Here is a 13,144-nt window from a genome sequence, read left to right on the forward strand (position 1 = left end):
TTTTACTGGTGTAGCGTGTATGTTTCTAAATGGACTTCTGCTGCGAAGGCTTCTTTCAGTCTAAAATTGGGGAAAGATCAGTAGACTAAAACCTGTTGTTATGATCTAAGCAACCTACTCCTATTTGACTCCCATTTTCATGACATCAGTACACTGTTCCTCTCCCTCTGCTGTCCTCCAGCAGCTCTGGTTGGTCGTGATGCGTTTGATCTGACTTCACTGGCAGGTAAGACCAGAGCAGGGGACTTCATTGCTGATTGCTTAAGTGCGTAACGTGATGAGCTGAATAACCGATGGGATCCAAATGCTTAAAGGCATGTGTTGTTGCTCTGATTTGCAGTGCAGTTAATCTGTAGAGCTGGTGCTGAGATGCACCGTGCATTTGAGGTCCAGATGTTCCTGTTTATTATGTAATTGTTCTGGCCCAAGTGATTGGTTGGAATACCTCTGAGTTTGTCATGTTATTTAAACAGCTGCAAGTTTTTATACTTTAGTGGGCATATTCATACTGGATATAGTACTGCCTGATAGGAAAACAGTATTTAAAATGGGCAGAAACACATCTACAATGTTAATGCAGAAAACACAAAAGTGTTGAATGTTCCCCAGCCTTTGTCTGGACAGAAGATCATAGAAGTGCTCTCCAAGATGAATCCTAAATAGTAAGAGAATACATTTGCTTCTTGGTGAGGCTTCTTAAAATTGTCTATCTTAACAGTTAATGGAGACCCATACTTGTTTAAAATACTTTTTCCCACTTTTTTGTAACAGTAGAAAAAACATAACAAATGCAGTGACTTTTGCTGTAAACTCAGTAAACTGTAAGATATGATAGAATATTTATGTTAGCTTCTTGTACTGAGCATTATTCATACTAAATGGTAGGAAATGGAACTGCATTTTTTTAGAACCGTGTGATAGTGGTTAATGAGAAATAAGTTTGTGTACAACTAACTTGGTTCCTAATTCAGCGTGAATATTTCGGAGCACAGCATGGGAGGGAGCATGTAGATGGATCCTTATGTCGGAAGGTGACTGAACTATATTTGGAAGCTGAAAGACAGCAGGTGAAGTTGCTTGTCAAGTAGGAAGTCTTGAAGTGAGGCATAGACTTATGTCCAGCTTCCGATTTAGCAAACCCATGGATGGCACCAGTGACCAAGACATGCAAACCTGGCAGTTGAATGGAACAGTTGGCCCAGAACTGAAGGTCCGGAGAGCTGTTTGGAGTTGATACAACCATGATGGTGATGTGTCACAGGCACCAGCTGGAATGGCTGCACTGGCACATCAGAAACTAACTTGGACAGAACTTCTAGGGGACTAAGCAGCCATCCAGGTCTTGAGCTTCTTGGAGAGTGGGTTTTGCAAGAGACCATATGATTGGGGTGGACAAGGAAGGGGGGGCCCTCTCGCACTGCATTTGAGATCCCACTATTCCAGTTGCTCAAGTCCTGAAGAGAGAGGAGGAATTAGAAGACTGTGCTCTGTCATAGAGCTGTCATCTCGTTGGGGTTACAGAGATGCAGTGGGGTAGCTCAGAAGGCTGGGCTGCTGCAGTAGATGGATAATAGTCTCTTCAGGAAGGACAGGGCAGGGAAGCCAAGGAGTGGAGGTTGTGCTCTGTACAAGGGAATGACTTGGAAGCATGGAGCTCTGCTACGGGAAGGGTGATAGGCCTGTCACATCCGTATGCCTCGGAATCAGAGGACACATCAGCAATCCTGAGTACTGTGGTGGGCATTTGTTATAGACAACCTGATCAAAAAGGGAAGAGGATGAACCTTCCAAACAGGTGGATGACATCAGCTAGTGGAAGGCCCTTGTTCTCAAGAACTACTTGGAAACACCGTGCTGGGAGGGTGAAGCATAGCAGGGTAAAAGCAATAATCCAGCGGATTGCTGCAGAGTGTTTGGGACAATATTTTGACACAGATTTTGGAATGACTAGCTAGGGCAAATGCTCTGCTGGATCTGCTTCTTGAAACTAAAGAGGAATCGGTCGGGCAGGTAACAGTCAGTGGCAGCCCAGGCTGTGGCAGCCCAGGCTGTAGCATGTATGAGATAGTAGGGTTTCAGATCCTGAGGGAAGTGAGGAGGGCAACTAGCAGACTAAAGCCCAGAATTTTACCTTGTTTAGAGAACTAGTAAGTGGTGTCCTGTTAGGGGCTGCTGTGAAGGGCAGAACAGCGTGGTACATGTCGTTCTCCAGAGACAGTTTCCTCAAAACTGTGGAAGAGACTCGTTCTAATGTTAATGAAGATAGCCGGCACGACAGTAAGGCTGCTAGGAGAACCTCCTGATCTGAGCAAAAACAAAGTCTGCCAAAGGCACTGGTATTGCCCGCATGTGCAGGAATGGAATTAAGCCAAAGTTTGGTTGGAGTTGAAAGTGAGGGATGTGGAGAGTAAGAGGAGAGCTCTTACAAGTATGTGGACAGCCATAGGAAGAGTAAGCAGAACATCGCCCTGCTGCTGAATGGAGTAGGCATCGTGTGACAGCATGGGGGCGCGGTCGGGATCTCGGAAGGGATCTGAGGTACTCAGTACTTTCTTTGCCTTGGCTTTCACTGACAGGGCCTGTTCTCAGGTGTGGCAGAAATTAAGGAGCAGAGAGAGATGCCATCCATGGTAGAGGAAGATCAAGTTACAGAGTACTTAAGTAAAACGGACATGCACAGACTCATAGGACCAGGTGAGATTCACACAAGGGAACTGGCTGACATGGTTGCGAGAGCTCTCATTATCATCTTTGAGAAGTAATGGCAATTGGGGAGCATCCTCAAACTGAAAGGTGGCAAATGTTACGTGCATCTTCAAAAAGGACAAGGGAGAGTGGACAACCACAACAATGGGTGAAATAAATGGATTTGTATCATCGTGATATGAGAAAGATGATAGAGCATTTGGCTTTGTATAAGTTCATGTAACAAACACCGAGATGGTTCTGGATCTGTATAACTTTTGTCTACAAATACTACTACATATGCTGTCTTCTGAAACTTACGCTGTTAGCATTAGATTGGCTCGTGGTAGGAGAACTTATTTGAAAGTAAACTTCAGGAAGTTTGGAAGTGAAATGCTGTCAGCAGGCTGTCATTTTAAGAACTGTGTTGCATAGGTGCATTTTGACCTGGACTTGATGATGTGGTATGCAACGCTGGCAGCTTTCTTCAAGCCTATTTATTGGATTGGTGATGTGTTTCTGTTGTTAGTGTAGCTGAACAGGTCCAGAAAGATAAAACAGAGTTTAGTTGTGCGTTGACGGCAATTTTGGCAAATTAATTTGATTGCAGTGGCCTTAGTACATGGCTAGAGACCAAGCGTGTCCCTTAGAATGGCAACAGTGCTTCTGTCTTTGTTTTCTGTCTTCTCCTTGATTCACAGGCGGTTAAGCCATTTACAACTGAGCTGCTGAATGCCAGTACATACAGATGACATGTCTCGTAGGCGAACTGAAGCTGGTGACAGTTTACCTTATTATGACATGCTGTATGTTGTAGCAGCTCAGTAGCTGTTTCATGACTCTGTGAGAACTGACAACCTGACAGTTGTTATAAGCGATGTCATTCCTGTTTGTGAGTTGAAACCTGTTTTTAAAATGGGCTTTCTGTGCAGGCAAGGCTTGAACAAGTTTGGAACCGTTTTAAGTTTGCTTTTTTGTTTTGCTGTGACAGCCACAGTCACTTCGAGGTGCACCTGTTCCAACATGGCCTTATCCATGGGCCATGACCATAGCCCTGGTCCAGCATGGCCTTATCCACAGCCACTGTCCCTTCAGAGGTAAATGAGCTCCAGCACGGCCTTATCCCTGGCCACAATCCCTTCAGGGCCGTACCTGATCTGTCACGGGCTTATCCATGGCCATACACTTCGAGGTGCTCCAGCACGGCCTCATGCGCAGCCAGAGATGCTTCGAGGTGTACCTGCTGCAGCGTAGACTTGTCCTTGGGCCACAATCCCTTCAGAGGCATACCTGCTGCAGCACAGACACCCGTGACCACAGACGCTCCAATATACACCTGCTTGGGCATGAGCTTATTCATGGCCACAGGGGCTTTGGGGTGTTCTGCTCCTATGTGGACTCATCCACAGGTCACAGTCCCTTTGACTCGAGTTCACACTGGAGTTCCAGCCTGTCCAGTACAGCAGCACAGGAACAGCAGCCGTGCGCTGGCCACCTGCCAGCCCCGCCGCATCGCCATGGCTGTTATCAGAATGTTCCCGGGCACAGCACAGTAAGATGATAAGCAGTACAGCGAGCAGCAAAGGCAAGAGGCAGCCACTAACAAGCACTAGACGAATATACAGTAAGGCAAGCAAGCCCCATGGTAAGCACAGAAACCTTTCTCTTCATAGCTAAACAGCAATAACAGCCATAAATGTTACCTAGCATGTTCCAATCAAATCTGTTGTTACCTCGAACCCTTCAAGCCCCACATTGGGTGCCAAAAACTCTCGTGGTTTAACCCTGGCCAGCAACCAAGCACCTCACAGCTGCTCGCTCACTCCCCCTCACCCAGAGGGATGGGGAGGAGTATCGGAACGGAATGTAAAACTCAAGGGTTGAGATGAGAACAATTTGATAGGTAAAGCAAAAGCCGTGCATGCAAGCAAAGCAAAACAAGCAACTCATTCACTACTTCCCATCGGCAAGCAGGTCTTCAGCCATCCCCAGGAAAGCAGGGCTCCATCACGTGTAGCAGTTACTTGGGAAGACAAATGCTATAATGTCAGATGTGTCCCCCTTCCTTCTTCTTCCCCCAGTTTATGTACTCAGCATGATGTCATATGGTGCAGAATATCCCTTTGGCTAGTTCAGGTCACCTGTCCTGGCTCTGTGCCCTCCCAGTTTCCCGTGCCCTTCCAGCCCTGTTGCTGGCAGGGCCCAAGAAACCAAAAAGTCCTTGATTTAGTAGAAACATCACCAGCAACAACTAAAAACATCAGTGTATTACTAACATTGTTCTCACACCAAATCCAAAGCACAGCACTGCAACAGCTACGAAGAAGAAAATTAACTCTATCCCAGCTGAAACCAGCACAGTATAGCATTTCTAGGATTGTTCCAGAATATAATGTTTTTTTTAAAAATAGAAATAGTAAATGTAATTATAGCAAAAATACTTGTTCAGAACCTTCATATTAGCGAAGTTCTCTTGCCTCTCAGGTGAATAGGAAACCACTAATGAAGTGTTCATTCAGTCTTGTGTAATATGCCTACCACACATAGTTACTTCTGTGTGTAACTGAGCCACAGTGTGGCCATGCACTCCTGTGTGGATACAGACAAGTGTAATTCAGACACCTACATCCAGGTCACAAATGGACTGGAGGGAAGGGAGGACAGGACTGGGATTTTTGGTTTGGTGGTTTACTTAAGTTAAATTACTCGGCTTACTTGAAAACCAAATAGCTTTTTAATGGTTGTGGTCAGTATTAAACAGACTCAAAGAATCTGAACTTCTTTAGTTAGAACTTTTTTCTTCGACCATTCATCAGAAATGAAATGATAAATAGATTTATTAGTTGCCATGGGATATAAAGCATGTGTAGAGAGCACACAAGTTCTGTCATTCAAGAGTCCTTAAAGAAGATCTTCAAACTTAATTTAATTTCCTTTTGTCAATTCTAGTTTGTTCACTTGGGTCTTTCTCAGTATACCAGTTAATTTGTTTAGTGTCTTTGCTGCTTCTGCCTCTGATACCGGCCTCTGTAATCTGCACCTGTCTTAAACCTGTGAGGGCTAGCCCGCTGTGGCTACCATGTTAAAAGCAAAGGGACAAGTCTCTCTTCCTTCCTTAGTTAACAACATTCAATTCAACTGTCTCAAGCTAAATTGTATCATCTGCCTTATTGGAAACTGTGGATTGATTAACGTTTAATATTAGAAAGCTGAAGTAGTGAAGTTTGGAAGTGTATCTGGCAAGGAAAGAAGGATGTGTCTCGGGCATTTGGAGATAAAAAGAGACAATAATGAAATAGCTGCTTATGGCGGTTTGAAACTTTGAAGTATGCGTAACACTGCTTTTGTGCCATAGGACTGAAAGGGGGCTGATATGATCCCAATTTTTAGAAGATTTTTGGGGAGAGTCAAGTAGGTTCACTTCATGTCAGTACCAGGCATATTAGTGGGCATGACAATAAAGAGCAGCACTAGTGAACACATAAGTGAGTGCAGTGAATGGAGGAGGAAGATGGACTCTGTGCTGCTTGCAAAAGACAGTGATACTTAACAAATCCTACAAAGTTATTAGAAAATGCCAGAAGTGGAAGGCTGATACGCATCTGGCGGGTTCCATTTGTTTGGAGAGAGCCAGAGGAATTTTGTTTGCATGGGAGTTTCACAAGATGGTTGCCCGGTTTTAGTCTGTCCCTTGGATTTTTATGTTGACCACTGTCAGAACATGCTACTGTCAAACTGGACTCCTGATCTCATGCTGTTTAATTTGTTTTGAGAGACAGAACTGAGCATAACAAAACCAGTAGTTAACTAACTTGTCGGTTTCTGGAGACTGACATGGATGTATTAAAGTTACTGTTTTAACAATAGTATGTTGTGGGCTCTGCTGTAGCTATTTCAGGGGAGTTACAGACTAGGAATGCTATAGATTAAAACAAGATACAGCACGAGTTAATTTCTTTAAATGTATGTTTTAACGTCTGATTACCTCCTAAAATTGTGTTGAAGGCATAAAAATATATGTATCTTCATATTAACTTCCCCTTTCTCAAATTGAATTTCTTCTAATTGTTTTAAATCTTGAAGATAAAACCTTAGTGGTCCTGGGGAGGTTTGCATGACAAAAATCAAAGGCTGCAAGTCGCATGTGCCATGTTGCTTCACTATAAAGGCTGCAGATAATGCCAGAAATAGAAATCATTAATCGTATTTGGCTGCTTAATTTTGTGATACCATCACTCATATGCCCAGAAGATAAAACAGACAACTCTTTGTTCTTCTAGATTAGGTCTTATATTTTGTTGTGGGTGGGTTTTTGTGTAACATACTAGTCATGTCTGACTGTCGGAGGGGGTGGGGGGGTGGAGAGGAGCTGTACTTTGTTCTCTGAATGTTACTGATGTTCATAGTCTGATATCAGGGGTTATAGTTTTAAGAAAGTTTCTTTCAAGTTTCCACTTTGAGGCTGTCCGTTATTAAGATTAGGTAGACACAATGACACTGGAGGTATCTGTTTAACAGGGGCATATTGTACTCATTTCAGATGCTTCAGGATAGATACACGAACTACCAAGATCAGTGTTTTTTATTTACCTGCAACTTAGATCAATTATTTGGCGTCTCTTTGGTAAGTTTAATTTAATAGATGTCATTCAAATCACAGAATCTGTTAAGAGAAACTTTCCATTCAGTGCTCGTTACATGTAACGGAGACTGTTACCTTTGATTTACATTTTTGAACCTGTAGAATGTGAGTATTTTGGATAAGCATAGGTTATGTTGTAGGGTGTGTTAAGAATACTGACAGATGCAGTTGCCACGCAGGTGAAGTTTCACTGCTTTCATGTAGAGTAAAAATCTGTGGAAATGACCGCTAAGAACTTGTCTCAAAGTCCCCAGCCACTGGAAGTATCTGATGAGCAAGGATATACTAGTAAAACTAAAGCTACATGTGGTTGCCTAACTGATTCCAAAGTCTTGATAGTGGATTCTTACTAAGCCTCATAAGATGATTAGCAAGAAAGTATAGTTATATTATTAACAACCCTGTTTATGTGTGAGGAAAATGGAAGAGGAGGAAGACTTCTTGACAAAGTAATTATAAAGTATAGTGAAATACAAGAATGAAATCCGGGTCTTGCAAAGAGCCTACAAATGCTTTCTGTTAGTGCCAAAGTTTTCTTTATTGTGAAGTTGGTAGGTTAAACTGTCAAGTTACTTAAAGCAACTGTAAGTTCTCTCATAGATTTATTTTTAAAAATCTAGGTTGTTCTCCCTCTCTTTTCTTGCATTGAGACTTGTATCCCTACCTGCACTGCTACCGTTTTACATGTTTTTCTATCGGCAGTGACATCTTGGTGTAAAACTTGTCTTTATATGTTTTAAACAAGCTCATTCAAAATTCTTTCTTGGTACAAGTGAAGCTTTGTCTAAAATTATGCAGAATAGGCTATGCACTATAGATCATCTTTGTGCAGTTGGAAGTGAAACAGTAGTTCTTTACCTTCTAACGATTCGGGATGCAGTGTGGTTTTGATTGTGAAGTTTGGCTTTTCCTGTCAATATTTAGTAAGTAAGTGTTTTTGATAGATCTTAATCCTAAGTACTAAGATGTATCATCTAGTTATAAAAAAAAATCTAACATGCTGCAGCTTCAAATGTTAACACATCTTTGTTTTCTTAATTTTTAAGGTAGTTTTTCTTTAAAACAGAATAAATTTATGTACTGTGTAGTACCAGGCAGGCTTTTACGTAGGCATCTGTGCGCTGTGTGGTAGTAGGCAGATGTGGGAAGGTATTCCTCCTGAAGCTCTGGCATTTTATTATAAATCGTGCTGATAACAATGAAGGGTACGCTACTGACTTCAGTATCTGTGGTGTTATTGATCGCCTGAAATGCAGTAGGAAGTCTGCTTTTCTGTGTAAACATTTTGATGCAAACTGGAGGTTAGTTACGATGACCAGTGCATATGTATTTTCCAAATTCTGTTGTGGACCTTTTGTATTGCCCCCAAAAAAGGGAGGACCGTTGTTGCAGACTGAGTAAATATGCAGGTATGTATGTGTGTGTGCATTTCAAGTGTTTGTATTTATAACAAAACTAGATGTCTGTGTGTATACCGTTTGTATATGGTAGACATACAAGAAAATAAGGAAACAGCCACTGCTTCGCTCAAAGCTGGATGTTAATCATATGCTTTTAATTTATAGCTAACTTGATTAGGAGAAACTATGTGAAGAAGTCAGGAGGATTTGTTTAGCAAATGTGACGTGGCTGTACCAGATATGTTTTAAAGCAGTCTTTGAAAAATAAAAGGAGGGATTTTCCAACTTGGAAAAAAAAATAATATTGGAAGGGGAAAAAAAACTGCATATGTTGATGGATTCCAAATGACACTGAGTAATGTAATTCTATAAGCATGATGTCCATGCTTGTGGTGGAATAGCATTTTTGTAAGTCTGATGTTCAAGGCTTGTGTTTTGCTAGTGTTGGTAAAGGCACAGTGCAGAATATTTATCATGGAGGGATGAATTACTGTGAAAGGATAAGTTTTATTAATTGTGTTATGTTTTGTTTTTTTTTTTTTTATCCTGCATTGTTTTAATGGTGGCAAAACCCAGACTTCTGTTACTGCCAAGCAGATGGGTTCTACTTGAAATTGTGAAAGCTTCTTAAAGCTGAAGAGAGTTAAAAAGGACTTAAAACGTACACAGAATATCAAATGAGGGTAGTGTATTGTATAGTAGCTGATCGGTTACTGTCTTGAAGACTGCAGACTGGAATTCTGTGAATATTCTTAAATGTGAATTAAGGGAGATTATTTTTTAATTATTTCTGCTATGTAATTCTCCTAGTAATTCCACTTGTGAATTATGTCACCTCTGAAATACAACAACTAACTGTTTAATCAGAAACTGATGTCACCTGGGGCTTCTTGAAGAAAAATGACTTAACTGATTTTACCCATGACACTTCCTCTTGAGGTTCTTCTGAAAATTCTTAGCTTCAGTGATATAACTCAGGTATAAATGTTTCTCAAAAGGCTGGACAGTTGTAGTTCTAAGTGAGACCATGGATGATGAGACCTGTTGTGAAATGTGTTGGATTATTATTTCCTCCTTGCTTTAGGATTAGGAGGGGGGGGGGTTGGTCAATGTTTGAATCTCATCACATCTGAGTCTCTTTCAAGGTTTTAATTTCTATGCCACTATGAAAACAGTTCTCTTCTGTGGAAAGGATTTCTCTAATTGCAAGAGTTACCAATAATGCAGTCAGTCATGCTGATCTGTCTGTTAATATCAGCTTTCTTAAGGGGTAGTTCAAGTTCTTTAGTTTTGTTACCTCAGTAAGGTATTCTGTTTCTTTTTCTTCTAGGCTATTTACTTTCTAGAAGAGAGGGTCAAGCAGGATCTCCTGAAAAGCCATTGTCTGATCTGGGTCGTCTCTCATACTTGGCTTACTGGAAAAGTGTCATATTAGAATATCTTAACTGCCACCATGAAAAACAAATCAGCATCAAAGGAATGAGTCGAGCTACTGGAATGTGTCCACATGATATTGCCACAACCCTGCAGCAACATAGCATGATAGATAAAAGAGAAGATAGGTCAGTGAATCTATTTTTTTAAAAAAAGATAAATTAAAAATACTAAGACAAAACATTTTCTTTACTTACAAAGCAGTTGATGTGGAAAATGTCTGTGTAAAATTGACTGGAAAATGAATGATAATCATCATACTGAGTCAGTACAGCTGGGTCTTGTTAATGGGGTCTTACATAAAGAGGTTTTCTCCCCAAACAAATGGTGGTGTCTTGGATCCTCTTTCATGTTAGTGATTATTAGAAGGGTGCAGCCAGCTTGAAACATTTTCAGTGAAGAATTTTGTTTCATTCAGTATCATCTTCCGTAAGTACAGTTCCCGACTATTGCTTTGCATACCAGTGAGGGAGAAATTTGGGGTCGTGGGTGGCAGTCTCTCTTCCGACACCCTCTTTTGCAATCATTACTGAACTCACACAAGCCATGGGATCACAGCAGCTCTACATCAAGTTCTCCTGCCCAAGGTACTGGGAATGCAAGTTTCTGGTTAATGTTACAAACGGTGTTGAAAATTAGTGCACCGGAAAGGTGAGTTTCATTTGGTGAATATCTTCTTTCTTAATGATCTTGATAGATACTTTAGATTTTAAGTGGTTTGGTTTTGTTGTGTGGCACTTATTCTTTCTTCCTTCTGTAAAATGCTATAAATGACTTTCAATGGTATTTGTGTTTCTAAAGAGCTTCTTAATTCTTTCTGGATATTCCAATCATACAAACTTTATAATTAAGCACAACTGCCTTTACAAACAGCAGGTTGCCAAAAAATGAAATTAAGATCAGGAACAGCTCAGCCTCAGTAAGCTATACGTACATCAAGCACTAGTATTCAAAACTACTAAGTTTTGAACTAGTAAAAATGCAAGCCTTCAAAAAGGAGACTGGCTTTACAGGATAGTGTTAGGAGTAAGAGGAATGCTGTCATTGCATTAAAACTTCTAACTTACTGGGATGCTTATTTATGGACAACTTGATGGGACAAATGCATTTTAAGGAAGAATCAAATATGTGTTCATTACTTATATGCAGCTTCTGCCCTGTCACAAACTATTATAGGCCCTGAATACTGACACCCAGTTACAAAATAACATATTTTTTTGTTCATCTACAGAATGCAAAATACCTTATGAACAAGGTCCGTTAGTTTTTTCTCATGTATAAAGTGTAGTCAGGGACATGAACTGGCCTGGCCAAAGGCATCCAGAGGGTCAGTGGTTGAGCCAGGAAAAGAAATCCTATCTTTGAAATTCCCACCAGACACTTAACTTGGGAATCGGGTGTGGCTTCTTAAGATTTCCTACATTTTGTTCATTTTTCTTACATGTAGTGAAGTAGGAGTTAGTCACAATTCTGTGAAAAGGGTTCACCTATATCTGATTTTTTTTAAAAGCATTTTCTCAGTGAAAAGCAGTGTTGTCACTTAACCTGCCTGACTCTTTACAGCGTTTGAAATCCTTGCTAAATAAACAACATATTTTTGGTTGTTACTGTATAGTGCTTTGTAACAGGGGACTTTGGTGGTCTATGTGCTAGTATATTAGCATACTCGGCTATTACATTCTTTCTTTATCTACTTTAGACATGCTACTTCTTTTCATAGTAATTAGAAAGTTGTTTTCTACTGCATCAGCATAAGACTAAGGTACACTTTTATGCTCCATTAGAAAACCAATGTTTCATCTATCTTCAGTTGTAATATTAATGATTTTCTCCCTCTTTACTTGATGATCCACAGTTTTCGCTATTTATGCTTGTATGTCATATTAAAATTGGAAATTGTTCTGGCAGTGGCTGAAATACCAACAGTAGATCTCTTGCATGGGTTTAGAGCAGTCAACTATACAACTGTTACTTTCCTCTGTTGCCCTAGTGATACTCAGTATTGAGCTTTCACTGCATAAACTGTTGTTTCCTTACTTCCCCTTAGTAAACGGTCAGTAGTGTAAGCATGTTATCTGTGTGTGTCAGCTGATACTTTGAATTTGATGTATCCATTTATTTACCCATCCATTTTCAGAGGTTATTGCGCAAAAGCATTCGAACTGTAGGAAAGCTGTTTTAGATGACCACTTTCTAAAATAAATTACTATTTATTGGATTGTAGATTTGTAATTATTAGAAGGGAAAAGCTGATTTCAAGTCATATGGAGAAACTGAAAGCAAATCCGCGTATCAATGAAGTAGATCCCGAAAGCTTGAGATGGACTCCTTTGTTAGTTTCTAATGCTGCGGTTTCTGAAGAAGAGAGAGAAGCAGAAAAGGAGGTAATAGCAGAAACTTCTTCTGAATTTCCCTTCCTTTGGATTTCATCACTGTGAATATTTAATGTTAGGCTGTCTTAAATAGAGCAGTTTTAACTTTGACCCCTGCTTAACGGCAGAGGGTACTGATATTACTGTAAAGCACAATTTTTGGAAGCTGTGCAGTAAGACATGGTAACTTTGGGGGGATGAATATGAGAACTTAAAACGGGACTCACTTGTCATGGAGCTGTATTTATCACTCTCGAGGTAGTCGAAGAGCATGTAATCAGATCAAATTTGGTGCAGAGCTCAGGGGCTGCGGTGTCAATCGATTCTTTGTGTTATGAACTTGCTCAAAGTGATCCATGTCAGTGGGCATGTAATGTAGTGCTAAAGGACTTAAATCAATTCGCTGCATCATTAATAGTGCTAAATATCCCATGAAATGCAATCTTCTTTGGTTTGTTATACTAACTGTTGTAAAGGAGCTACTAGATGATTCAGCTGAAATGTTGTTGCTAGGTTAGCCAGCAGTGCTAATCAGGGTTGACTTATTGTAACTTTTTAGCTGAATGTAAAGGATATGGCTAAGTAAATGCTGTTTCAGTGACCCATTATTT

The 13,144-nt window shown here is 40.5% G+C and overlaps 1 protein-coding gene across 6 annotated transcripts in view; it reads left to right on the plus strand.

Annotated features, from left to right (window-relative positions):
• The window catches only part of KAT6B (lysine acetyltransferase 6B), a 118,265-nt gene that overhangs the window by 97,458 nt on the left and 7,663 nt on the right, over positions 1 to 13,144 (plus strand). For all 6 annotated transcript variants that reach the window (XM_037400007.1, XM_037400006.1, XM_037400010.1 and 3 more), the window contains exons 13-14: positions 10,058 to 10,289; positions 12,386 to 12,545. In XM_037400007.1, the coding sequence (XP_037255904.1) occupies positions 10,058 to 10,289; positions 12,386 to 12,545 (392 nt within the window). The remainder of the gene's footprint in view (positions 1 to 10,057; positions 10,290 to 12,385; positions 12,546 to 13,144) is intronic.

The sequence above is a fragment of the Falco rusticolus genome, chromosome 9, assembly GCF_015220075.1.
Source record: "Falco rusticolus isolate bFalRus1 chromosome 9, bFalRus1.pri, whole genome shotgun sequence".
NCBI lineage: Eukaryota > Metazoa > Chordata > Aves > Falconiformes > Falconidae > Falco > Falco rusticolus.